The sequence below is a fragment of the Mercenaria mercenaria genome, chromosome 11 (assembly GCF_021730395.1).
Source record: "Mercenaria mercenaria strain notata chromosome 11, MADL_Memer_1, whole genome shotgun sequence".
NCBI classification, from domain to species: Eukaryota; Metazoa; Mollusca; class Bivalvia; order Venerida; family Veneridae; genus Mercenaria; species Mercenaria mercenaria.
This window is the reverse complement of record NC_069371.1, coordinates 60,822,156-60,848,220: the sequence shown is the minus strand read 5'-3', so window position 1 is coordinate 60,848,220 and position 26,065 is coordinate 60,822,156. Positions and strand designations below refer to the sequence as shown.

The following is a 26,065-nucleotide window of genomic DNA, read 5'->3' as shown; positions in this document are numbered from 1 at the left end:
CCTACATGACCCAGATTCAAACTGGACTTTAAGATAATCATGAGTAACATTCATGATTCTGACCAAGTTTCATGAAGATATAGTTATAAATGTGGCCTCTACAGTGTTAACAAGCTTTTCCTTTGATCTGACCTGGTGACCTAGTTTTTGACCCCAGATATCTCAATATCGAACTCATCCAAGATTTTATTAAGGGTAACATTCTGACCAAGTGTCATTAAGATTGGGCCAAAATTGTGACCTCTAGAGTGTTAACAAGCTTTTCCTTTGATTTGACCTGGTGACCTAGTTTTTAATCCCAGATGACCCAATATCGAACTTGTCTAAGATTTTATTGAGGGTAACATTCTGACCAAGTTTCATTAAGATTGTTCCAAAATTGTGACCTCTAGAGTGTTAACAAGCTTTTCCTTTGATTTGACCTGGTGACCTTGTTTTTGACCCCAGATGACACAATATCGAACTCGTCCAAGATTTTTGAGGGTAAAATTCTGACCAAGTTTCATTAAGATTCGGCCAAAATTGTGACTTCTAGAGTGTTAACAGTCAAATTATTGACGACGGACGGACGACTGACGAAGGACACAAGGCGATCACAAAAGCTCACCATGAGCACTTTGTGCTCAGGTGAGCTAAAAAAAGTTAAAATAATGAAAACACAGAACTTCCCAAACTAATGTGGTATCAGACTACACCAAAAAACGGTAACTCAAAAAAGAAGCATAACTTCATCAAAAAGCAGAGTTACAGAACTTGGATCATCACCATGAACAAGTGTGTGAAGTTTTAACATAGTGGTTACCGAGATCCCAGTGATTATTTCCCCAGACTTCCTTCTAAGATATGCAATAAATTTTATGTTGTTTCTTTACATTTGAAACCACATTTCATGTCTTATCATTTACCTTTTAAATGTTCCAAGTCACTGTGACCTTGACCTTTGACCTACTGACCTCAAAGTAGGACTTGACCTGTATTTCATGATGTTACACCTGTGTACCAAAATTTATGATCCTTGGCCCAAGCGTTCTCAAGTTATCATCTGGAATTTAACTGTTCCGAGTCCCTGTGACCTTGACCTTTGACCTACAGACCTCAAAGTCGAACTTGACCTGCATTTCATGATGTTACACCTGTGTACCAAAATTTATGATCCTAGGCCCAAGCGTTCTCAAGTTATCATCTGGAAACCGTTTAACTGTTCAGGGTCACTGTGACCTTGACCTTTGACCTACTGACCCCAAATTCAAACTTGACCTGTACTTTCTGATATTACACCTGTGTACCAAAAATTATTTTAATTGGTCAATCCTTTCTTGAGTTATCATCCGGAAACCATGCAAAACCAACGGACCGACCGCCAAGCTCACTCCTATATACTCCCCCTCAAAACTTCGTTTTGTGGGGGCATAATTATTATCAAATTCTAATAACGGGTATGTTAGTTTCTGTTAAAACACACTTAAAATGATGTCACATTAACATGAGATGACATCAATGTTTTTGTTGCGACCAAGAAATAGCGTTACTATATCTTATCTACTTTTTTTAGATAAAGGGCATATTAGAAGCAATCTCATGTTTTACCTAAATTAATACTCTCAAAATAGGTTATAAGTTGCCAGAATAATCCACTTGGGATACACACCCTTGAAATTATCCCACGGACATATAACCTCTTTCCGTGGTTTAATAAAATTAAAACATGGTTCTTCTATTCATGATTTCTTTATTACATCTTAATTGTGTTGAAACAATCTGCATAACTTACCCTGTAAGAAAGCTGACCTAGTTTCTGGATGTGAGGCTACACACTGTAATAACGCTAAAGCATTGCACACACGGTTTGATTGATGTGCCTGAAAATCAAATATTTAGTACTGTAAACACCTTCATATTTTACAGTCATCATTAAAGTGATTTTCTCAAAAACAGAGAACTACATATTCATCAGTTTTTAAGACATGTAGCAAGAGTGGCATGAAAAAGGTTACTGAGCTAAACTACAGCATTTCCATAATTGTTTAACAGAGATTGCAGGAAATGATCTTTGACTGTGGACATTTCAATTCATTGACCTTAATTCAATGAACAAATGTTTACAATTATATAACTTTTTTCTTTCAGCAAGAACTGAATACTTCCTTTCAAAATATCTTAAGCTGAAGTTAACTTACTGTTAGATGTGGTGGGTTAATTGCTGGGTATACATGTACTATCTCTTGAAGTAATGCTGCTACCGTACCAAAACTGTGCCATAACATTGGAGCAAGGTCTGGTACAACTTCTCTCTTCTTACTGTAACAGATATAGTATCAAGATTAAAACATTTGTCAAAGATATGTTACTTAACTCTTGTCTCAGTGCATTTAATATTTACAAGATTTACAAAAGATTACTTTTAAGGTTTGCTTATAGCCTAACTATAAATATATTATTACTTGGCATTGAAATGACTTTCTGAGTCAGTGACAACACCTAAATGAAGTTCATTGCAAGTAGCTACTGAAGTATTTAGTGGGACATTTAGAAGCTCCAATTCCAGATTTCTTGTTTCTTTAACATGCCAGGTGTAAGGCGCCTCAACCTCACAACACCTGGTTTAGAAGTTGGTGTTACCATTAGACCACTGTGCCACCTATATATTTTTCGTTTCATATTTTCAGGCTATTTATCATAAATGCTTGGGTGATTCAGATTAAGTAATAATTAAGCGGCTGATTAATAACTTATAAGTGATCAAATGTTTGTAGGGATGTGTCTTTGGGCCAAAGCAGTTTTTGTGGAGCCCGTTTCAGCAAGCTCGACTTAGTCGTCACTTTTGGCAGGTTGGTGTATGTACGTGCATCTGTCCATCCGATTTTGTCCGTACTGTAACTTCGACATGCATGGACCAATCTTCTTTATATTTTGCAAGAATTTTACCTCAATGAGAAGGAGTGTCATGTGCAAACCCCATGTTCCTATCTCAAAGGTCAAGGTCATAGATGGAGGTCAAAGATCAAAGTGAAGTTTGTCCGCAGCATTTCTTCTTCATGCATGGTGGCTCTTTGATGTAACTTGGCATGAATATTCACCATTATGAGATGGAGTGTCATGCGCCGCAGAACCAGGTCTCTAGGTCTAAGGTCAAGGTCACACTTAGACAGCTGGCAGGCTAAACATTCTGCCCGTGGGCATACTTGTATTTAATAGCTGCTAAGCAATTAAGCCTGAAGGAACCTCTTTAAGGGTGATGGCATAAAAGTAAAGCAGCTGTCATTATGGTCGATTAAATTTTAAAGATTATATAAGAAAGATTTACATAAATATGTAAAGTAACAGCGAATGTTGTTACAAGTATGAGCAGATGTTGTAAGGGAGTTCTTGTATTTATATTTGACAAAGTATTCATGTTACAACATACCTCAATTCTTGCAGAGCATTCTCCCTGGTTTCTGGACTTGTCAATTCACTAATCCATTGATACACTTTCTCCCTTTCTCCCTGTGTCATTGAAGCACCGGGCATAGAAGGAGCTGAGCCTGAGGCACCTGATGTTGGAGGCTGGTTAGGATTCATCATTCTTGGCTGAAATTTTAGAAGATTACATTAAAAAAAATTTCTCCTTACTTTTTTGTGTTATAAGGCAGAACCTGACATTGGGGTTTTAAATAACAAGAGCTACAGGTCTGCTGATAGTACTCTCGATTACTTGAAAAACTGATTAAGTAAAGGGTCAAAATAATTTCCAAGTCCAAAAAGGGCTGTTGTGTATTTGGCCGCTTCCAACAGCCTTGCTGTTGGGTTAACCCTTTAGCAACGTGGTTGAGTGTCCCTCTTAGGATCAGGAGGTCCGAGGTTTGAACCCAGTTGGAGGCTTGGGTTTTTCTCCTCTAGTTTACCATAATGGTGACAAGGATAATTCGATGTGCCGGTTTAGGCTGCTAGGGGAGCGAGAACGGATTAGAAACTGTTAGGATGTACAGTTGAGGCCTGGCTCCAGAAAGGTAAAAGAGGGAGAAGTGTTGTGTATTTGTCCACTTCCAACAGCCTTCCTGTTGGATTAACCTTTTAGACTCTGCCTACAGACATAGTCAAAATAATTTGACGTTCAGATTGTTTTATATTTGTGACAGGCAATCTAAATGTCAAAGCTTTGAAGGACCAAAATGATGGAGGATAAATCACAGTACACAGTCATGTAAAGTTATTGGTTTTATCGCTTGCACATATCAGCGTGTAGACATGTGGTAAACGTTAATCGTGTGTAGTACATACATAAGTTTAAATCACCAGATAATTTTGGATATTATTTGATAATTTTTACATAAATCAATGAAGAAATGAATTCCCTTTCGATACATGTATTGTAAGTTTTATTTGAATTTATGCCCAATTCCTGAAATAATCGGCATTTAAATAAACCTATAGCATGTAAAGAGTCAGCAGCTATGAAAATTTCATCGGAAATTGCTTAAATTATTTTGGTCTTTTGAGTGCTTGACGCGAGTAAGGATATTGCCCATATGAATAAATTATCTCAGTATTTTCTAAGATCGCGTCAAATTAGTTGGACTACCTACAGATGAGAGAGTTAAAATAATCAATTGATGGATTTATTTACTCTTGCCTGGAACTGGATATGATGAAGGTACACAAGAGTTAAAAGTTCCAAAGCTATGGTCAGAGGGAAGTAACCAACGAGGCCTCTGATTGGTTGAAAAAGTATATGGTATTCTGCAGTATATATCTATCATGTAAAGTGATCTTCCATTGGTGCAAAATATGTTGGATGTGTTTGAAAACTATCTTATTTCATAAAATAAAACTGTTATCCATGATTACTGGCTAAAATAATATGAAATGATGCATTTTGTGTGAGTAATATGCATGTTCTATCAGTAGGGCATTTTTATGAAAAAAAAAAAAAAAATCATTGCCGGACTATGGGTAACCGAGATCAAAGAGAAAATAATGCCCAAAAGTGATGGTCAACATATATATTTCCTGCAGTTTTTCAATAGTTCTAGGATAGGTCTTTCAACCTGAGTAGGTGGCATCAAAAGTTTAAATGTTAGGAAAGTCCCATGATCGGAAACATTACAATGTGGGCCTATGGAAATTTAGTTGGTTCCCTACGACCATATGTCAAGAGGTTTTGTCAAAGTATTGACTGGCATGAAAAATTTAACCAAGGACGGCAAGGTGTGAGGTAGTCTAAATAATGAGACCTCAGGTAGTCCGATTTTACATTTTGATATTTTACGTTGTCTACCTAGAGGTCTCAACCAGAAACAATCAAAACTGTGGTGGAAACTGTCATCGATTGAAATTACGATTTTTCAGTAGTCACAATTTTTTTTAGCCCTAACAGCTTACCTGTTGTTTTAAATCGTAAATAGTAAATAAAAAACATAAGAACATGTCTTATTTTTCATGAATTTCTGTTGTAAAAAATTTTAACCTCTAACATTTCAATCGCCTTCATGTAATGGCGGTCGGAGGCGTGACCAATGAAAACGCTTCATGTAGTAATGTGTTTACCTGTATTGGCCATTTTCCAATATGTAGTACACGCGATTTAAATCTCTGAATTTTTTAACTGCCATAGTTTGAAACTTTTTTAAGGAATCTAGATAATATATACATCATTGGAAAGGAAAATTACAGGCTTTCTAGGTACATGTATTTCTTTTTGTGATCCGTTGCTTTATTATAAAATATAACATAATTACCGCCCAACGGATTCCGTTGGGTGTTATTTACACAAAGAAGGGGACAGTGCTATCACATTCTTTTCCTTTTCTGGTTTGTACTCGGAGGCTGATATCGACAGTCAAAAAAGTACTAATGATATTCAACTCTCGAGTACAATTATTTTGACTAGGTGTGAGGCTGAAGCAGAGCATTTAATTTCAAATACACTTGCTTTAATTGTATGTTTGTATGTATGTATGTATACTGCTTGACGCCCCTTTCGGGTATAACTAGCAGGTGCACGTCTGTGCCAGAATAAAAGTTAAAAGAATGACTGTAAGATGTCAAAAGGAAGACAGTGCAAGATAAAATGTATTAACAAGAGTAAAATCAGGATAAAAACAAGGTGTGGTCGCTCAATAGTAGCGGGATGCGTTATATGCTTAGCTACACTACAGAACTGAGTGTTTGACATGCATAAGGTTTTGATCTGACAGACTGTACCTATGTCCCTACACCTAGAATAAAAATAGCATGAAAATGAATTTTGACAACACTACCTAGTCGCGAAAACAGGTTGCAAAACAAAGCTGTATCTACATCACTTTCACAAAGAAATAAACATATGATATTTCATAGCATACAGGGAGCAATAAGTAAATGTATCTTAGCTTATACCTGATTCGCAGCTATATCAGCCATCATTGCTAAAATTAATGACTTTTATTTCATTTTCGTTAAAATTTTCGACAAAAAAAATGGCGTTGACGGTGATGAGGTAAGTTTCCGCTCGGCCATCTTATCCACGGCCGAACGAAAGTCGTGCGCTCTGGATATGCTTGAGACCACGAGATAAATTGCCGTGCGATCGAAATAATATTTTGTGCGCTAGGAAAATGTAATATATCGAGGGCGTGAGAAAACTTGAGTAAAGTATAAACGTTCCTAAGTGTTCTAATGACACATTGCTTTGCCATAACATAGAGAAAATACAATACAATACAATACAATACAATACAATAAATTTTATTTAAAGTCGGCAAGACATCATAACAGAAAACTTCTATGAATAACATTATAAATATTTATATTTGGTTGAAACCCATCGAAATGAGATGCATGTATCGTTCACCCAATCTGACTAAAGTACATCTCCTATTACGCTACGCATAGGATCTGAAAACGACCTATTCATTGCCTCGTTCTGACGGCCCTTTCACTAGCCAATCAGAGCCTAGCTTACAACATCTTGCAAATCTACCTCTAGCATTGACTTTTGATATTTACAATTCTTATGTCGTAATGTATCAGATAGCCGGTTAGCTCAGTCGGTAGGCCACTTGCTTTGTAAGCGAGGGGTCCCGGGTTCGAGTCCTGGAATGACTGCATATTTTTCTTACTCTTTGACAATCGAACAAGTCGCCTGATTGGATAACATAAAAATAGCAATAATGGAAATCCAAAATATACAGAAGACGAATGTGAATGGGTCGTTCTCAGATCTTCGTTTAGAAGATCAAGTACTTTAGTCAGATTGTCGTTCACCAAACACAATAACAGCAAAAATTATAGAGATTTAAAAGATGTGACTTTGTTTAAGTTATTTTCGTAGTTGAAATCAGCGAAATCGGCACATGGTTGAAAAAATCTTTTTTTTTTTTTTTTTTTTTTTTTTTTTTTTGGTATATAGCCATGTACTAAAATAGTCTTTAAGAGATGATTTTTAGAAAATAAATAATTAAACACGAAGTATGTAATATGTTGTATCAAGGTTTTAAATAGATTCGTTCATAAATTATTATCGTAATAAACGCGGCTGATACATAGTTCCCGTTATTTTCGTTAATAAAAGATAAAAATACAATGATTGATTTTTTACATAGAGGTATTTACTGTTACAGTCTTTAAGAAAGTAAAAGAAGATATTTTAAAAAAAATAAAGTTTAAATGATATGGCTTATTCTCGCATTTATTACGGCTATTTTCGTTACTGAAATCAGCGCGTCTAGCACTTAAGTGATTACTATTTCGTTATTATAAGATTAAAATCGATCATTTTTCGTATGGGGGCATGTACTATTATAGACTTTAAGAAATTAAAAAAAAATCTTTTAAAACTAAACTGATTTCTAACACGATCCGATTCATTTTCCTATTAAACAAAGAAAGCACAAAACAGTGAATTATTATACAACAAATCACTGTTATGACGTCACAATTATTACGTCATGGCGTCAAACGGCATAGCGGCGCGCTGGAAAATAAACCGATTGAAAACGGGCAAATATTTAATGAATGTCGTCAAGAATGTACTTAAAAATCCTTGGTAACGTGTTAGAATCGAAATAATATATCGCATTTAGTGATTTGCTCTTGAATAAATCAGTGTTTGTCGTTCAGATGCGTATTATCATATCACTCGGGCTGCGCCCTCCTGATATAATTCCTTCGCATCTGAACTCCAAACAATGATTTATTCAGCGACAAATCACTGGATGAGATATATCATTTCTTAAATAAAAGATACATAGCTTATTTTCGCATTTGTTACGGTTATTTTCGTAAGTAAATTCAGCGCGGTTGGCATATAAATGACGATTATTTCGTTATTATGAGAAAAAATTCACTCATTTTTCGTATGGATGCATAAACTTATATAAAAGATATGGCTTATTTTCGCATTTATTACGGTTATTTTCGTAAGTAAAATCAATGCGGTTGGCATATAAATGCTGATTTTTTTTTCATTATTTTATCAATAATATTTTGATCAATGGAAAGGTTATAAAACAAGCAATTTATTAATAACGTTTAATTATTATTTCGAAATAAGTATGAACATCGCTACGCCGCTATTAAAATCATATGACATATTTTAAATGCACAAATGTAAAACAGCTGTAAGAAAAAGCATACAAATATAAAGCATATGCAGCACACAAAAGCAAAGCAAAGCAAAGCAAAGCAAAGCAAATTATTATACAAACAATACAGGGTAAAAACTGAGTGGACTATATATGCTAATCATGACCAGAGGCCTAAAAAATACTTAAGAACCTGAAGTTAAGAAACTGAAAAAGGGAAAACTGACACAAAAGTGTTTTAGACTAAAAAAAAGTCTAAAAAAAGTCAGACACTGATGTACAGCACTTAAATTTTCTAAGTGTTTTACAGCTTAAAGTTTTGTGTGTTGCAGCTTAAAGGGGTCCCATATCATATACAGCATAAAGGTGTCCGGTGCCGGGTGAATATAGGTGCCTAAGAAAATTTATTTATACGCAGTTGTATTTTATTTCATGGAACACTGTTGTGAATGGATATATCAGACTGTGCGTGGAACTTTATTAATATTTACAGTATACAAAGAGTTACCACCACTGCAACTAGCATACTTTTCTCCAAACATTTGCCACGCTGTACGAAATAACGCGATCTGGGCAATTTATTTTCCGAATACAAAACGTTACCTTGCACTTCATTGCATGAAATGCATGATATCAAATTATGAGAATAAATTTATCAGAAGTTCCATGAAAGTCTTAATAAGTCATATTTACACCTATTTACCCTTGTATATAGCCACCGTACAAGTGACCACATGATTGCAGTCTGTTTTTAGCTGCGAGGCTCCCGTGACCTGCGTCCGAAGCAATGGACACTGCTACGAGGTTTCATTTACAGATTGATGTAACCTTCAGCACTCACGAGAATCTCCTGGTGCTCACCATTGGCGAAAGGGTTAATGAAAGATTTTTAGCTTCATATGTGCGTATATAAACAAGACCCTAGAGCTACAGCGTCTTATGACCGTTTCATACATGAAAATTTGGCGGTTCGAAGCCGTCATAATACATGTAGTGACTTCTGGTGGGTTATGAAATGAATGTTCTATCATTAGAATGTTTTGAAAAATAAAATAGATATAAATAGATAAACTAGATAGAAACAAAACGGTGTACTGAGTTATTTATCCAGCAGCTTTAAGGACGGCTACATATCAATTAAAAAAACAACAGAAAAACAAAGTCGCTTAGTCGGATGTGTGTCGCGATTTGGAAATTATATTTTGAAGACCCAACCTAAATTTGAACATGTATCAAACAGAATTATATGTAAAATCAATAGTAAGACCTTTCATGCTGTTTATGTTCTATCAAGTATTCCAGCTTTTATTTTGGCGAAATCTTAAATTGTTCTTATTTCAATGAAAAGGGAGTAATTACCCGACATTAAAATTTTAAAGAGAAAAACAAACAGTTTCTGTAATGACATGTTATGACTTGTTTTTATGTGCTGTAATCATTAATCATTTGTGAGCCGCGACATATGAAAACCAAAATAGTGCATTTGCGACCAGCATGGATCCAGACCAGTCTGCGCATCCGCGCTGTCAGGTGTTCGCTAACGGTTTCTCTAATTGCATTAGGTTTTGAAAGCTAATGGTATGGATTCTGACCAGACTGCGCGGATGCGCAAGCTGGTCTGGATCCATGCTGGTCGCAAACGCACTATGTTGCTTTTCTCATGGTGCGGCTCAATTTGTTTGTACAAAGCTGACAAAAATCTGTTTTACATAAAAGGACCATAATCTTTCTGTCTTTAACTTAGAACGACTCCATAAACTTGTTTCATTTTCTCTTCAGATTTTGCCAGATACAATGCAGTGTACAAAAAATGAAGTCTTGTCTTGTATGATTAAGTATAAATCTGAAATTTCACCAGACATTTATCATTAAAACACTGTGCCAATCTCAGCTGTTTAAAATTGAGATAGTGTTATGTATTTTTTATACATTGATTCTTTAATCATTTACCCATAGAAAAATAGCGATAAGTGTCGTTAGGTAAATATTTCTTATCGGCAGGTAAAACATGATTGAACCGACGCAAAACAGCTAGTAAAATGTTAATTTTGAACAGTTAAACTGTATATTTTTTGCGCAATAACAAGGTTTTTCTCAGGCCTGAAATTATGTCTAGTTTCAAGGTTTGCGTCACTGTTCTGGTTAGTTTCTTGTCAAATGGACTTTTTGCGCAGCAAACGGTAACAGAACAGCACCTAAGTGGACCATTGACTAACATGAAAGTTTTCGAGGACAAAATTTACATTGGTGGAACAGATTTGATTTATATTCTGAATGACGATTTGAGTGTTAATCAGACCGGAAGTACGTGCCGAACGAAAGTCGTGCGCTCTGGATATGCTTGAGACCACGAGATAAATTGCCGTGCGATCGAAATAATATTTTGTGCGCTAGGAAAATGTAATATATCGAGGGTGTGAGAAAACTTGAGTAAAGTATAAACGTTCCTAAGTGTTCCAATGACACATTGCTTTGCCATAACATAGAGAAAATACAATACAATACAATACAATAAAATAAATTTTATTTAAAGTCGGCAAGACATCATAACAGAAAACTTCTATGAATAACATTATAATTATTTATATTTGGTTGAAATGAGATGCATGTATCGTTCACCAAACACAACAACAGCAAAAATTATAGAGATTTAAAAGATGTGACTTTGTTAAAGTTATTTTCGTAGTTAAAATCAGCGAAATCGGCACATGGTTGAAAAAAATCTTTTTTTTTTTTTTTTTTTTTTTTTTTTTGTAGATCTATATAGCCATGTACTAAAATAGTCTTTAAGATGATTTTTAGAAAATAAATAATTAAACACCAAGTACGTAGAGCTAATATGTTATATCAAGGTTTTAAATAGATTCGTTCATAAATTAAATTATTATCGTAATAAACGCGGCTGATACGTAGTTCCCGTTATTTTCGTTAATAAAAGATAAAAATACAATGATTGATTTTTTACATAGAGGTATTTACTGTTACAGTCTTTAAGAAAGTAAAAGAAGATATTTAAAAAAAAATAAAGTTTAAATGATATGGCTTATTCTCGCATTTATTACGGCTATTTTCGTAACTGAAATCAGCGCGTCTAGCACATAAGTGATTACTATTTCGTTATTATAAGATTAAAATCGATCATTTTTCGTATGGGGGCATGTACTATTATAGATTTTAAGAAATTAAAAAAAAATCTTTCAAAACTAAACTGATTTCTAACACGATCCGATTCATTTTCCTATTAAACAAAGAAAGCACAAAACAGTGAATTTAATATTATACAACAAATCAATGTTATGACATCACAATTATTACGTCATGGCGTCAAACGGCATAGCGGCGCGCTGGAAAATAAACCGATTGAAAACGGGCAAATATTTAATGAATGTCGTCAAGGATGTACTTAAAAATCCTTGGTAACGTGTTAGAATCGAAATAATATATCTCATTTAGTGATTTGCTCTTGAATAAATCATTGTTTGTCGTTCAGATGCGTATTATTATATCACTCGGGCTGCGCCCTCGTGGTATAATTCCTTCGCATCTGAACTCCAAACAATGATTTATTCAGCGACAAATCACTGGATGAGATATATTATTTCTTAAATAAAAGATACATAGCTTATTTTCGCATTTGTTACGGTTATTTTCGTAAGTAAATTCAGCGCGGTTGGCATATAAATGACGATTATTTCGTTATTATGAGAAAAAATTTACTCATTTTTCGTATGGATGCATAAACTTATATAAAAGATATGGCTTATTTTCGCATTTATTACGGTTATTTTCGTAAGTAAAATCAATGCGGTTGGCATATAAATGCTGATTATTTTTTCATTATTAAATAAAAATCACTCATTTTTCGTATGGAGGTGTGTATTAATATAGCCTTTAAGAAAGTAAAAAAAGAATTTAAAAAATAAAGAAATTAAAAAAATATGGCTTATTTTCGTAAAAAACTTCTTATTTTCGCGAAAATAACCTTATTTTCGCACTTTAGGCTACCGTGGGCAGACCCCGAGCGTCCATGTGTTTTTTTTTGTAAACAGTGATGTTTTTCTAACGGCTTAAACTTCCTTAAAACACAAATTTTATCAATAATATTTTGATCAATGGAAAAGTTATAAAACAAGCAATTTATTAATAACGTTTAATTATTATTTCGAAATAAGTGTGAACATCGCTACGCCGCTATTAAAATCATATGACATATTTTAAATGAACAAATGTAAAACAGCTGTAAGAAAAAGCATACCAATATAAAGCATATGCAGCACACAAAAAAAGCAAAGCAAATTATTATACAAACAATACAGGGTAAAAACTGAGTGGACTATATATGCTAATCATGACCAGAGGCCTAAAAAATACTTAAGAACCTGAAGTTAAGAAACTGAAAAAGGGAAAACTGACACAAAAGTGTTTTAGACTAAAAAAAAGTGTTTTACAGCTTAAAGTTTTGTGTGTTGCAGCTTAAAGGGGTCCCATATCATATACAGCATAAAGGTGTCCGGTGCCGGGTGAATATAGGTGCCTAAGAAAATTTATTTATACGCAGTTATATTTTATTTCATGGAACACTGTTGTGAATGGATATATCAGACTGTGCGTGGAACTTTATTAACATTTACGGTATACAAAGAGTGACCTCTACTGCAACTAGCATACTTTTCTCCAAACATTTGCCACGCTTTACGAAATAACGCGATCTGGGCAATTTATTTTCCGAATACAAAACGTTACCTTGCACTTCATTGCATGAAATGCATGATATCAAATTATGAGAATAAATTTATCAGAAGTTCCATGAAAGTCTTAATAAGTCATATTTACACCTATTTACCCTTGTATATAGCCACCGTTCAAGTGACCACATGATTCCAGTCTGTTTTGAGCTGCGAGGCTCCCGTGACCTGCGCCCGAAGCAATGGACACTGCTACGAGGTTTCATTTACAGATTGATGTAACCTTCAGCACTCACGAGAATCTCCTGGTGCTCACCATTGGCGAAAGGGTTAATGAAAGATTTTTAGCTTCATATGTGCGTATATAAACAAGACCCTAGAGCTACAGCGTCTTATGACCGTTTCATACATGAAAATTTGGCGGTTCGAAGCCGTCATAATACATGTAGTGACTTCTGGTGGGTTATGAAATGAATGTTCTATCATTAGAATGTTTTGAAAAATAAAATAGATATAAATAGATAAACTAGATAGAAACAAAACGGTGTACTGAGTTATTTATCCAGCAGCTTTAAGGACGGCTACATATCAATTAAAAAAACAACAGAAAAACAAGTCGCTTAGTCGGATGTGTGTCGCGATTTGGAAATTATATTTTGAAGACCCAACCTAAATTTGAACATGTATCAAACAGAATTATATGTAAAATCAATAGTAAGACCTTTCATGCTGTTTATGTTCTATCAAGTATTCCAGCTTTTATTTTGGCGAAATCTTAAATTGTTCTTATTTCAATGAAAAGGGAGGTAATTACCCGACATTAAAATTTTAAAGAGAAAAACAAACAGTTTCTGTAATGACATGTTATGACTTGTTTTTATGTGCTGTAATCATTAATCATTTGTGAGCCGCGACATATGAAAACCAACATAGTGCATTTGCGACCAGCATGGATCCAGACCAGTCTGCGCATCCGCGCTGTCTGGTGTTCGCTAACGGTTTCTCTAATTGCATTAGGTTTTGAAAGCTAATGGTATGGATTCTGACCAGACTGCGCGGATGCGCAAGCTGGTCTGGATCCATGCTGGTCGCAAACGCACTATGTTGCTTTTCTCATGGTGCGGCTCAATTTGTACAAAGCTGACAAAAATCTGTTTTACGTAAAAGGACCATAATCTTTCTGTCTTTAACTTAGAACGACTCCATAAACTTGTTTCATTTTCTCTTCAGATTTTGCCAGATACAATGCAATGTACAAAAAATAAGTCTTGTCTTGTATGATTAAGTATAAATCTGAAATTTTACCAGACATCTATCATTAAAACACTGTGCCAAACTCAGCTGTTTAAAATTGAGATAGTGTTATGTATTTTTTATACATTGATTCTTTAATCATTTACCCATAGAAAAATAGCGATAAGTGTCGTTAGGTAAATATTTTCTTATCGGCAGGTAAAACATGATTGAACCGACGCAAAACAGCTAGTAAAATGTTAATTTTGAACAGTTAAACTGTATATTTTTTGCGCAATAACAAGGTTTTTCTCAGGCCTGAAATTATGTCTAGTTTCAAGGTTTGCGTCACTGTTCTGGTTAGTTTCTTGTCAAATGGACTTTTTGCGCAGCAAACGGTAACAGAACAGCACCTAAGTGGACCATTGACTAACATGAAAGTTTTCGAGGACAAAATTTACATTGGTGGAACAGATTTGATTTATATTCTGAATGACGATTTGAGTGTTAATCAGACCGGAAGTACGTGTAACAAGACTGTACCTAAATGCGGAAATGTAAACAAAGTTTTGCTATTAAATGAATTTACACGTGAGGTGTATGTATGTGGTACTGGTATGGAGGGATTTTGCGACTCAAGACCAATGGATGCTATAGGAACTGTGAAATTACAAAGTTCAAATAGTAAGATTCCACTGAAAGTGTCTACAGACACCAACAGGCCTGCAACAGGTTTAATTACAAGGAATGGTAACATAATGATGGCAGTGACGTATGGCCACGGCATAAGTACTATTAGACAACCAGCGGGCGTTTTGACTTACAATTATTCTTTAAGTACATGGACAACATCATTTAAACCGGTAACGGACATACAACTTGGACAAAGAGTTCTTCAGTTGGAACTTCATGTTAGAAATTTAAACGACTATATAATCTACTATAAATCGTCGTTTCAAGAAAATGGAAACAGTTATTTTCTTACGAATCAGAAAGAATATGTCGGGAGTTCAAACTACGTCACAAAACTTGTGCGACTTTGTCAAAGCGATACGAACTACAATTCATATACAGATATTTTTAAGAACTGTGAGCATAACGGGAAAATATATAATTTGCTTCAAGATGCCGTTCTTATTTACCGCGATGTTATCTATCCTCACGGGATGTACTCTACCAGTACATTTGTAGGAGCCTTTACACGCGGCAATGATCCCGAAAATCCAACTGGTGACACTGTATTATGTTTAGCAAACCTTGGAACATTCGAGTTCAAAGTTGCGCTAGCCAAATGGAACTATGTAGAAACATGTGCCCAGGAGGACAAAAAGCGATACCTCTCCGATACGAACAATATGTGTGCAAATATGACCGTAAGTAGATAAAGTAACTAAGGAATGTTTGAAAATATATTCAAAGATTCAGAATTTCCTGTGTAATAACCAATATATTGAATCTTTCTAGCACCTTATTTATTAAGATATGTGTCAATGATATTGCCTGTTACACTTTGGTTCACAATCTATAGCAAATTGTCCAAAAATATGAGTTTGTTATACTTTACTAACTGTATTTTTGATAGTTTAAATACCAAGTCTCTCAACATTCATAAATTCATTAGTAGCATTATTTTCCATTTACTTATTAAATGGATTTCGAAATGACAAGTACGTTGATTTCTTTTATTGCTTCGGTACTTGCTTAATTGACAACAGTTTGTTTCTGAAACATTTTTCTAAATAAATGGAAAAAATAATATATGTGTTACAGTATAACTTTTGTAAAGTATGTAATATGTCTCGGAGTTGACCATGAAAGTGTCAGTCTGATACAACACGGGAACGTTTATTGACAGTTTAAATGGGAGAGAAAGCAAAACTATAAATAAAGATTTGGGTTTGAATAACTTCTATTTTAGAAAAGAAATTGTACATTCTGTTTAAAGTAAGCGTTGATGTAAACAAACGTGATCATTGTTGTGACGCTTTATTTGAAATAGAAATTAGAAGACAATCGACTGAAAAAGTATAATTTACTTAGTTTGTTTCAATCTACTTCCATTATCCAGTTTGACAGTAAGTATACATACTTTTAAAGCTATTACCGTAACGGCGCACTTTGTGATGAATACCAAATTGCGATGCTTTGCATATTGTCTAACATGTTGACATAGTTCAATCTTTGGTACAGGGCTTATCCTACGACATGTGACAGTGTTCAGCATTTCTTACATTCAAGTATGCAATATGCAATGTGACGGCCAATTTAACAAAAAGCTACACTGTTGAAGCAAAACATGGAACTGTAACAGCCCTTTATGGAAAGATTATTGACACAAACAAAGCGGTTTTGATGGCAGGTACTTCAAGAGGACAAGTATTACAGGTAATTGTATATGAATTTATATTTAAACTTATTATAGAATCAAAGTACGCTTTCTCTTGATATATCCTTGTTTTTAATGTTACTGAAACCTGCCTAGCACAATAGTGCAACTGAGAATTACAATGTACATTTCGATTATTTGATATATGCAAAACATTATATCTGTCTAACAGAATAGCTTACAATATTATTATCATCAATTTGAGGCAAATGCCGTGAACTTTTCTGGCGGCAAGTAGAATCTGTTTGGTTGAATGGTACATTATAATCCATACTTTTATAATTCAGCAGTTTTTGGCATAAATTTTCTTTAGAAAGAAATATTCGAGGTATTTACATTTTTCAAAATGGAGGATTATCAAAAACAAAACAAAACAAAACAAACAAAAAATAAGAAAATAAAATAAAAAATCGCACGTACATCCTTAAGAGGTAGAGATTAACAATGCTTACGAAAATGGTATATTATTTTCTTTACCGGTCAATAAGTAATACTTTTGTTTTGCTATCCCCAATAAAATAAAAAATGGTACTAATATATATTTTACATTTGGCAAGCTTAATCTAGAGGTCATAATCAACAGTTTAGGACTGGTAAAACACTATAACACTTTCACCGCTGATGCTGGCGTGAGGATTCGAGAAATCTATCAGTACACTGAGGACACACTGTTTGTTATGAGCAACAGAAAAGTAAGTGAAAACAATGGACAACATCTCACTAAGTACTTGATCTTCTAAACGAAGATCTGAGAATGACCAATTCACATTCGTCTTCTGTACATTTTGGATTTCCGAAACTGCTATTTTTATTTTCGCAAAACTACTTTTATTTGAACCAACCAGGCGACTTATTTCAAGAAGCGTTTGGCTGAACCATCAAAATATCGTCGAATGTCCAAGGGTGAGTAAAATGTGCAGTCAGTCCGGGGCTCGAACCCTGGACATCTCTCTTACAGGGCAAGTGCCCTACCGACTGAGCTAACCGGTTGTCTGACATCTTACGTGACCAAGTCCATACCGTGACATATGATTTCTCTCAAAACACGAGGGCGTAGTCGCGATATGGTTGTCATAAGAATTGTAAATATGAAAAACCCAGGCTAAATAAAGATTTTTTAAATTTCTACTTTCACATACAAAATATTGTAAGTAACGTTCTGATTGGCTAGCGAAAGGGTCTTCAGAACGAGGCTATCAATAGCACGTCTTTAGATCCAATGTACGAATTTTGCCCCATGTCAATATAGACACTGTGGCAAATGCCCTTATCTATGAATATGGCAAAATAAACCCTTATCTATGAACATGGCAAAATAAACCTTGTACTAGTATACTGCAAATGAAGTCTGAAACAGAAATATCAATTAAAATACACAGTTTCCTTGTCTTAATCTTGAATTATCTTCCCTTTAAAAATGGATTTTTAGTATTTTCTGATTTTCAAGGACAGATAATTCAAGATCAAGCCTGGGTACCTATGATTTTAATACATATTTCCGTTTTAAACTTGATTCTCAGTCAGTACAAAAAATTTAAAGAAATTCTGTCGGTAGGAATATTTTTACCTGTATACATATAAGCAAAGAGCTATAAAAAATGTATTTTTAGTTCTTTGATATAAGCAACTGTGGCACATACCCTTAAATCATTGCAATCTCGAAGACCTTAAACAAAATATGCTTTCGGTTTATCAGTCTTTTTATCTCTAATACTTAAAATTATAAGGAATCATATGACATGTGCTCTTGAACTGTGCTTGTGATGTTTCAATGCAAATTAAACCGTTCATGCAACTGACATTTATTTAATAGATGATGATGTTTCCTAGTTCCAACTGTTCAGAATTCAGAACATGTTCTGAAACGATGTCAGGAAAAAATCCTTTTTGTGGTTGGTGTGTACGAGAAGACAGGTAAACTGAAAACTTTTCTTGACAAACAATATCTGCCAATAGCGTAATAATGGAAAAGGCCGTAGCAGTAAAAGTAATCTTACTTCAATATATGTGTACAATACTTACAAAAAATTGTAAAATGATTTTATCATAAATATGCAATCACAAGTGTTCAATGCAAAATTAAATCATTGTCTTTGATCGCATTCTCTCTGTGTTTTCCAGCACATGATTGAAACATTTTTGTCTTATTCATGTACTGTATCTATTTTAAAGGTAGTATATATAGCACTAGAATAAAAATGTATTCTCTAAAATCTTTTAAAGTTTACTTCTTTATTATATTTATTTAAACGCGTAAGAAAGACCTTTTAAATGTCTTAACATCTGATCGTCGAGTTTATTACTACAAGAAGATACAGGGTACTGAAGGGATCATCAATATTAAAACAAAGACTGGCTGCTTGGTGTAATTCACTATATACAGGTATAGTAGAGTTGTAATTCACAATATACCATAGTTTTACTTCAGGGAGAATCTCGTTCAAATATTGGCGACAGGCTAAACATTTTATTCAGTTATGTTACATTAAGACGCGCACATAACTTTGAATATTTCTAGTTTGAAGCATATGTTTGATGATCTAGCACTATAAATCTATCTTAACTGCTTTGCATTTCATAATAACGAAATATTCATCCCTCAGAAGATATCCACTACCAAATAAAATGTAACAAAAACAAACTTCGTAAGATACCCCAGGCAGATCAGCAACAATCATTTTATTTTATTATTATAATTAATAATTTGTTTTAAAGTTTTAAGATTGATGTAGCATTGTCTAATCCTTCTTAATTTTGATGTTTACTCTTAACGATGTTTTTGTTAATGTGTAGAAACATGTCCTTTAAAAACAGAAAATATACAAAAAAAAAAAAACATTGTTCAAGAACTGCGATCTTTGTAAAGACTTTGTAAGGTTATCCATTGTGTGCCTTCACCTAGATAATGTCTATATTTAAAGAAAATACACTTATTACATGATGGATTTAAGATCAACAAGAAAGAATGATTGTTCCAATACTACAAATCACTGGCTATCCTCACTGGGAGAATGTGTATCGATATCATTGAGCCAATGGGAATTTCTGTTCCCCAAAGCCTGTCCAACACTAATGTAAGTAAATTAGAAGACATCAGTGGTGTTTCAATCAAATAGTAAAAATGTACACATGCAAAACACGACAAGACAGTTATTCTTAGTAAATTCCCCAGCCTAATATTAATCTTTAGACTGCTTAATTCTCTAAATTGGAGTGGTCTATTATTTAGTTTGTGTAATACCATATATTATCACTTAAATGTACTGACTGAATAGCGGACAGTACAGACTATGATCAGTAACAACTTTTAAGAGCGGTATGTAAAACGTTGGTGAGCATAACGTTGATATTTCATTTTCATGGTTTCTATTTTATACCCAAGCTGTTCGTTGTCTTTTTGTTATTGATAAAAAACAAGTTCTCTGGTCGTTTTAAAAAGTGTATTTTCTACACGTGTCATACTTCTTTAACAGACAAAGGGTAAATTTAGAATATTACTGCTTGGTCCCAGTTATCAACGGGCAGCACTGAATCACACATTCATTGTCATAAAACAGGAAAAATCTACCGCCATCAGACGTCTCAAGGCTTTGATTTGTGTCTTTCAGACAAACAATCAGTACATTTATATATATTCAAATTCGTGGTAATTGTTTTCATATTATGCAAATATCAAAAGTGCAGCATAAATTGTAATCCAATCCTCTTTAATATGGTAAAATATTATCACTTTTAAGGTTAGACTACTCGATAGGTTGTTGTTGACTGGTGTCAAATTATAACAAAACAAAAAAAATGAAAGGCAAATAAACATAATCATGTTCCAACAATTTCTTTAGAATTTTATTATGTCTTAAAATTATCAAACGTAATTGATTGGAGTGATTTCATAAATATTATCATATTTTGTCATGGTTGTGACTGGTTGTATTTTGTTAGTCTAAATGTACGAATGGTATAACATTAACAAAATAGATTCAATTTCTCCCTTTGAAGGTAACAGTAACATAATCAAACCTTCCAGCCACGGAAACCGGTGATATCTACCACTGTATATTCAATGTGGAACTCGAAAAAGAAAATTATAGTGTACCGGCTTCACAACTTAATGTTTCCAGTTTTACATGCTCTGTGCCGGCAGTCAAAGGTAACATATGATTCTTTATAAGCTTGGAAATTTGGAAAATTTTACAATAATAATCGGTTTCTTCTCTAATGTAAACGTTTCCATCGATCGGCATCTAGTCTGTCGTAAAAATGCATTTTGTCAACCACCCTCGTTACCTTGCATGACCCAATCACCAGTTTCTAAAGTAAGTGAATCTGATTATATTATGTTGCTTCACACATTTTATATAATATTATATATATACAATATTTTATTTATATTTGAATTTCCCGTGACTTATAAATCATGACCCTTGATCTGTTATGATTACTCTTACGTTTTATTTTCTATTTCCTTGTTATATTCATTGTTTTTATTCTAAGATTCAATTGTTGCCATTACAGCTATTGCACTACTTGTTGTTTTTCAACGGCCATCTTATATCCTTAAGTAAAAAAAACAGAAATTTTATGTCGATATCCATATCCATTTACAACATAACTATTTACTTATTATTATGTGTCTGTATGACTTTTATTCAGATAAATTTATGCCCCAGTGTAATGGACAGCCGAGGGATACATTTTATACCAAATGGTGTCTTGACTAATGTTTTCTTTCTAGCAAAGAATTTACCTGTTGTAAGTGAATAAAAGACATTTATTGTGTTGTATTTGTTTGATACTAAAGCCTTATTTAGTTTTGAACCAAAATAGCATAATGCAAATCGTATTTAGTTTCAAGTATCACGACTTCCGATTTTACATTGTGGAGTCAAACCATTTACCTTTCTACCATTCTTCGTGGAATTAGATAGTTCGAGTGTTTTGACGGCTAGGGTAACATGGAAGAGACTTATCCTAGTCAAAGTAATTCATTTTCAAAATTGTTATTGTAATTTGTTTATACATCATTTATTTTAGGTCGATTCTGAACGAAATGCTACAGCTACAGCTACAGCTACAGCTTCTATTAATCCCTCCCATGAGATTATGACAGAAAAAAACAGTTTCCTTTTTGAAACTGAGCTTGATTCAAGGGAGCTACATGTACTGGTACCATTATATTTGTAATTGTCTTAAGGATTACGACATTTCATCATTTTTCAGTATTTTTGCACTAAATATAATCTTCATACAAAATGTAAACTTTTAATTGGCTTTGAACTTTCCTATAATTTATAAGTTACAACTCGCACACAGAGATGAAATACAATTGACTGCGTCATGTCTTTCAGTTATCAAAAGTGAAATACAGCTGTATCGTACCGGAAGCGCTGGTCCATGTTCCCGCTTACAATTATGGCAATAAGGTTTACTGCGAATTAAATGTAAGTTGTTAGTAACCAGCTAAGATAGATATTTAGTTCAAATATACATTGAAAATAGAACAAAAAGTCTGAATAGCTGCTTAAGGCAAGTGGTTGCTTAAAACAGATGGCCACAAAGACAGGTTCAACTGTGTATCTATAAACGATAGATATTGCTCTCAGGAATAATGTGTTTCCTTCTGAAAATTGAATATAAACTCTTTTAAGCACTTTCAATGGTGTATGAATGTGTGCATTCACTGTAAGAGATAAATTCTTCCATTGCATCTGGTTTCTTTGTATCCATGTACCGTTTAAGAAAAATTGAAATTATATTACTTCTCGTAGTGTATTTCATTTCATTAAACTAAATTAATACAATCTGAATAAGATGACACAGTATTCCTATGTTCATTCACTTTTTTTCAGATAACTAGTTCATCTAATGTGGACAAAGAAGATTACAAAGTCATTGTAAGATACACAGCTATTTTTGCAAACAATAATACTGCTGACCTAGAAGATACGTTTGGAAATTATGGTATGCTATATATAACTTTTCATGATCGCAAAATGAATGTTTTTTGTTCTCGAAAAACTACCGCCTCTGAAATAACGTTGCTGTTGTAGCATCCTCGGATAAGCTTTCCACAAGTTTGTTCATATGGGTCAGCTTTATTGACCAAACAATTAGAAATAGAATCATCTTTAAATAAACTTTTCTCATGAACTGTATGTTGATCAAACTTACTCGTCTGCAACCTTGTATCAGGTCCTTTCTCAGCTTTATTAAAATCTTTCATCTTGAGTGCGCTTAATGGCCTCCAGAGGTCCAATAGAATAAATAACTTTTGAACAACTTCTGCTCAAGAAACACTTAATCGAATTGTATGAAATGTTTTCGGAAGCATCATGGAAATGACCTTACTCACTTTTGTTTAGATAGTTTTGCCTTATTGCACTAGATTTCTGCAAATGCTAAATGTTGAACAAATGACTTCCTTGAGCAGCGAATGTTTACGAAACTTAAACAAAAGCATCCAAACAATCTTTTAAGGAGAGGACAACTGTAAGCTAATATCACTTTCTGTCCCTAAAATGTTGTATTGTAATTTTTTCATGCTTTTCCGAATAAAAATATGTTTAAACTAAACAAACTTTTCTCAATTTTTATCAATTGATTGCACGTAATGGGCTCTCTAAGCCAAAAATGTATAATATTTAAAGGCTGGGTTGTGTTTATCTTAAGTGTCTTATCGGATGAGAGGTCAGCATATATAGAAAGGTTATCCTAAATAAATGTGATGAAATAATGCACGGAGGGGCACCTGGGGTCTTCCTCTACCATTAAAGCTGGAAAGTCGCCATATGACCTATCATGTGTCGGTGCGACGTTAAATCCGACAAAAAAGTTACATTTTAGCCTCTAAAATAGCACTTTTTCATCTAATTGCTTAACAATCAGTTAGTGAATGTAACTTCTACCAAAACCTAGTAAGCAAACAAACGTCGGCACCTTATCAATTGTTAGGTTATCAATTATCTTTTTGAATGCAAGACAAGATTTTAAAAGGGTCATTTGAGTCCAAGAGAACAGCAACTCTTGCTATTTTAGGAAGAAGGCGACCATACATATTCATGTTTCTATAGAGAGAAATAAAATGTCAGTAAGAAGGTACCTACTAAATTAATGCAGACAACTTAATGACCGCTTTCTTGTAAGAAAACTTTGTATGAAGTATATTTTTGTGAAATTCTGTCTGGCGAAGGATAACATGTGTGTATTTTTGGACCACGAGCATTATTCAGTCATAGCATATTTATAGAAACATGTTTCAAAAACTGAAATACTAACAGAAAAAAGTCAGTTGTTTGCTGCTCTTCAAGCTCTGTTAATACTTTTGTAAAGCTGACAGTTGTTTAAACTTTTTCTGAGGATAATTATTCTTACGAATACCTAGTATTTTTGAGAAATGCAGCTTTCCATATTGGTGCGAAATGCATAAGTTTATTCAAATAGTTCAGAATGAGAGCCAAAATAAAAAAAAAACACTTTAAATTGTCAGATTCATTCATTGGTCTACCACTGTTATTGTTCAGCTTGACTGCACTTTAGAGCTTCACTATATTTACCTTTTAATATCTCTTCTGACATTACTGTCCAAATTTCAGTATATAACTGTTTTAAAAGGAATGTTACTTAGGGGAACTTATATCAAGGACGGCTGTCCCAACCAGTCAGTGGAGGATGCATGTTAAGAATCTTGTCTGAAAATGTTCCACTACGAAATAATTTCCCACAACCGCTCCTTCTGCGACTGTCTACTGTCTACTGTAATAATTAAATTATGTTAAAAACAATTAAAACGTATTTATGCTGTGAAACCGTAAGGTGTTCATGATCCTCTTTTTTTTCGGGACCGACTATGCTAACTTGTTTCATCATATAATTATCGCCAGCATATATCATTTAGCAAATTGTTCGTGTCACAAGTATTAACCAAGTGAAGAGACAGTTGACATAAATATTTGCGGCTAACACTGATATGATCAACATTGCAACATGCATGTATTTATGCCCGCGACATCCGTTCACATACACGACAATCACACATCTGAAACAGTACCAAATAGTGATACTTTCCTTGTAAAACTTCCTTATCAGACATATGATTCATTACGTAATTATGTACAGATCTTTAAGGTTATTGCGACCATTTCTTATAAACTCATAAACACTATCCAGACTCCACTAAAGGTAACGGATGTAGTATGACTAGTTTTATATAACATGACATGTGTAGCGTTCTTGTGAAAAACGTAACAACTACGTTCAGAGTTCATTCTCCTTCATTTGTAGTAACCGTGTACAAATGCAGTGCACTTACCTCAGACTGCAGCCACTGCAATGCACTTAATTCAACGCGTTACAAATGTGAGTGGTGCATAGATAGATGTGCCCATGCCAATACAACTTGTAACCAACCCACAGAATGTCCGTCACCTGTAGTCCATAAGGTACTAGTACACGCTTTTATAATTTTATAAAAGATCAAACATATGTTACCTGAAATTAATCTGCTGGATGGCAAAATACCAGGTTTGTCTGATTCTGTCAGTAACCTAGATAAAAATGTAATGCAAACATTCTAGTATTTCAATTGAATAAATACATTATTTAGTGCATTTGTGATATTCAGTTTGACGTTGATTGGGAAGATAACAAGCTTTGACCGAATAAATTAATAGCATGTCTGATATGTGTGTGCTGATTTCATTGTTAAATTGTGAATAGAAGGACGTCGGACAGTTTAGAAGCATTCCATCAAATTTTGAAGCGAACTATGATTTATATCATGTAGATCATACCACGCAATGGACCAACTAAAGGGGGCACTAAAGTTACTATATATGGCGAAGAATTCGGATCAGACATATCAGAGATTGATTTTATATCTATTGGAGATTCCAACTGCGGATTAAGTTCCAACCTCACAGATTATGCCATTGATGAAAGAGAAGATTTTGAGCGTTTTGCGCCATCTGTGTACGTACTTTAATCAGTATTACCAGTTTTACCTCAGCCCAAGACTCTTTAAATAAAATATGATAGTGCATTACTCTTGAGTGTTTTATATCTCGTCAGCTGTTAATGGTGATTTTGTTACATGCGATATTCATCAATATATAGATTTCCTACATCATCTGAAAACATGGATTCGATTTCAAAACAATACCCAGAAATATAATAACTAAATAAAATAAAACTAATGCAATGAAGAACCACCATGTACACTGTTT

At 33.9% G+C, this 26,065-nt stretch overlaps 1 protein-coding gene and 2 long non-coding RNA genes across 4 annotated transcripts in view; 2 read left to right on the top strand and 1 right to left on the bottom strand.

Annotated features, from left to right (window-relative positions):
* Window positions 1-26,065, bottom strand: part of LOC123531750 (CCR4-NOT transcription complex subunit 9-like) — a 492,904-nt gene that overhangs the window by 9,188 nt on the left and 457,651 nt on the right. The window contains exons 2-5 of one of the 2 annotated variants that reach the window (XM_053517529.1): window positions 6,358-6,417; window positions 3,407-3,570; window positions 2,178-2,298; window positions 1,772-1,859 (exon numbers count right to left, since the gene is read on the bottom strand). In XM_053517529.1, the coding sequence (XP_053373504.1) occupies window positions 1,772-1,859; window positions 2,178-2,298; window positions 3,407-3,570; window positions 6,358-6,384 (400 nt within the window). In that variant the 5' untranslated portion in view covers window positions 6,385-6,417. Of the gene's footprint in view, window positions 1-1,771; window positions 1,860-2,177; window positions 2,299-3,406; window positions 3,571-6,357; window positions 6,505-26,065 lie in introns of those variants that run through there. The other variant, XM_053517528.1, reaches the window with a different exon arrangement.
* Window positions 17,441-19,896, top strand: LOC123531022 (uncharacterized). The gene is made up of 3 exons (XR_008366071.1): window positions 17,441-17,539; window positions 18,661-18,761; window positions 19,799-19,896. It is a non-coding gene; the product is annotated as an uncharacterized LOC123531022 (long non-coding RNA).
* LOC128546606 (uncharacterized) lies at window positions 22,694-25,777 on the top strand. The gene is made up of 3 exons (XR_008366072.1): window positions 22,694-22,805; window positions 25,125-25,282; window positions 25,627-25,777. It is a non-coding gene; the product is annotated as an uncharacterized LOC128546606 (long non-coding RNA).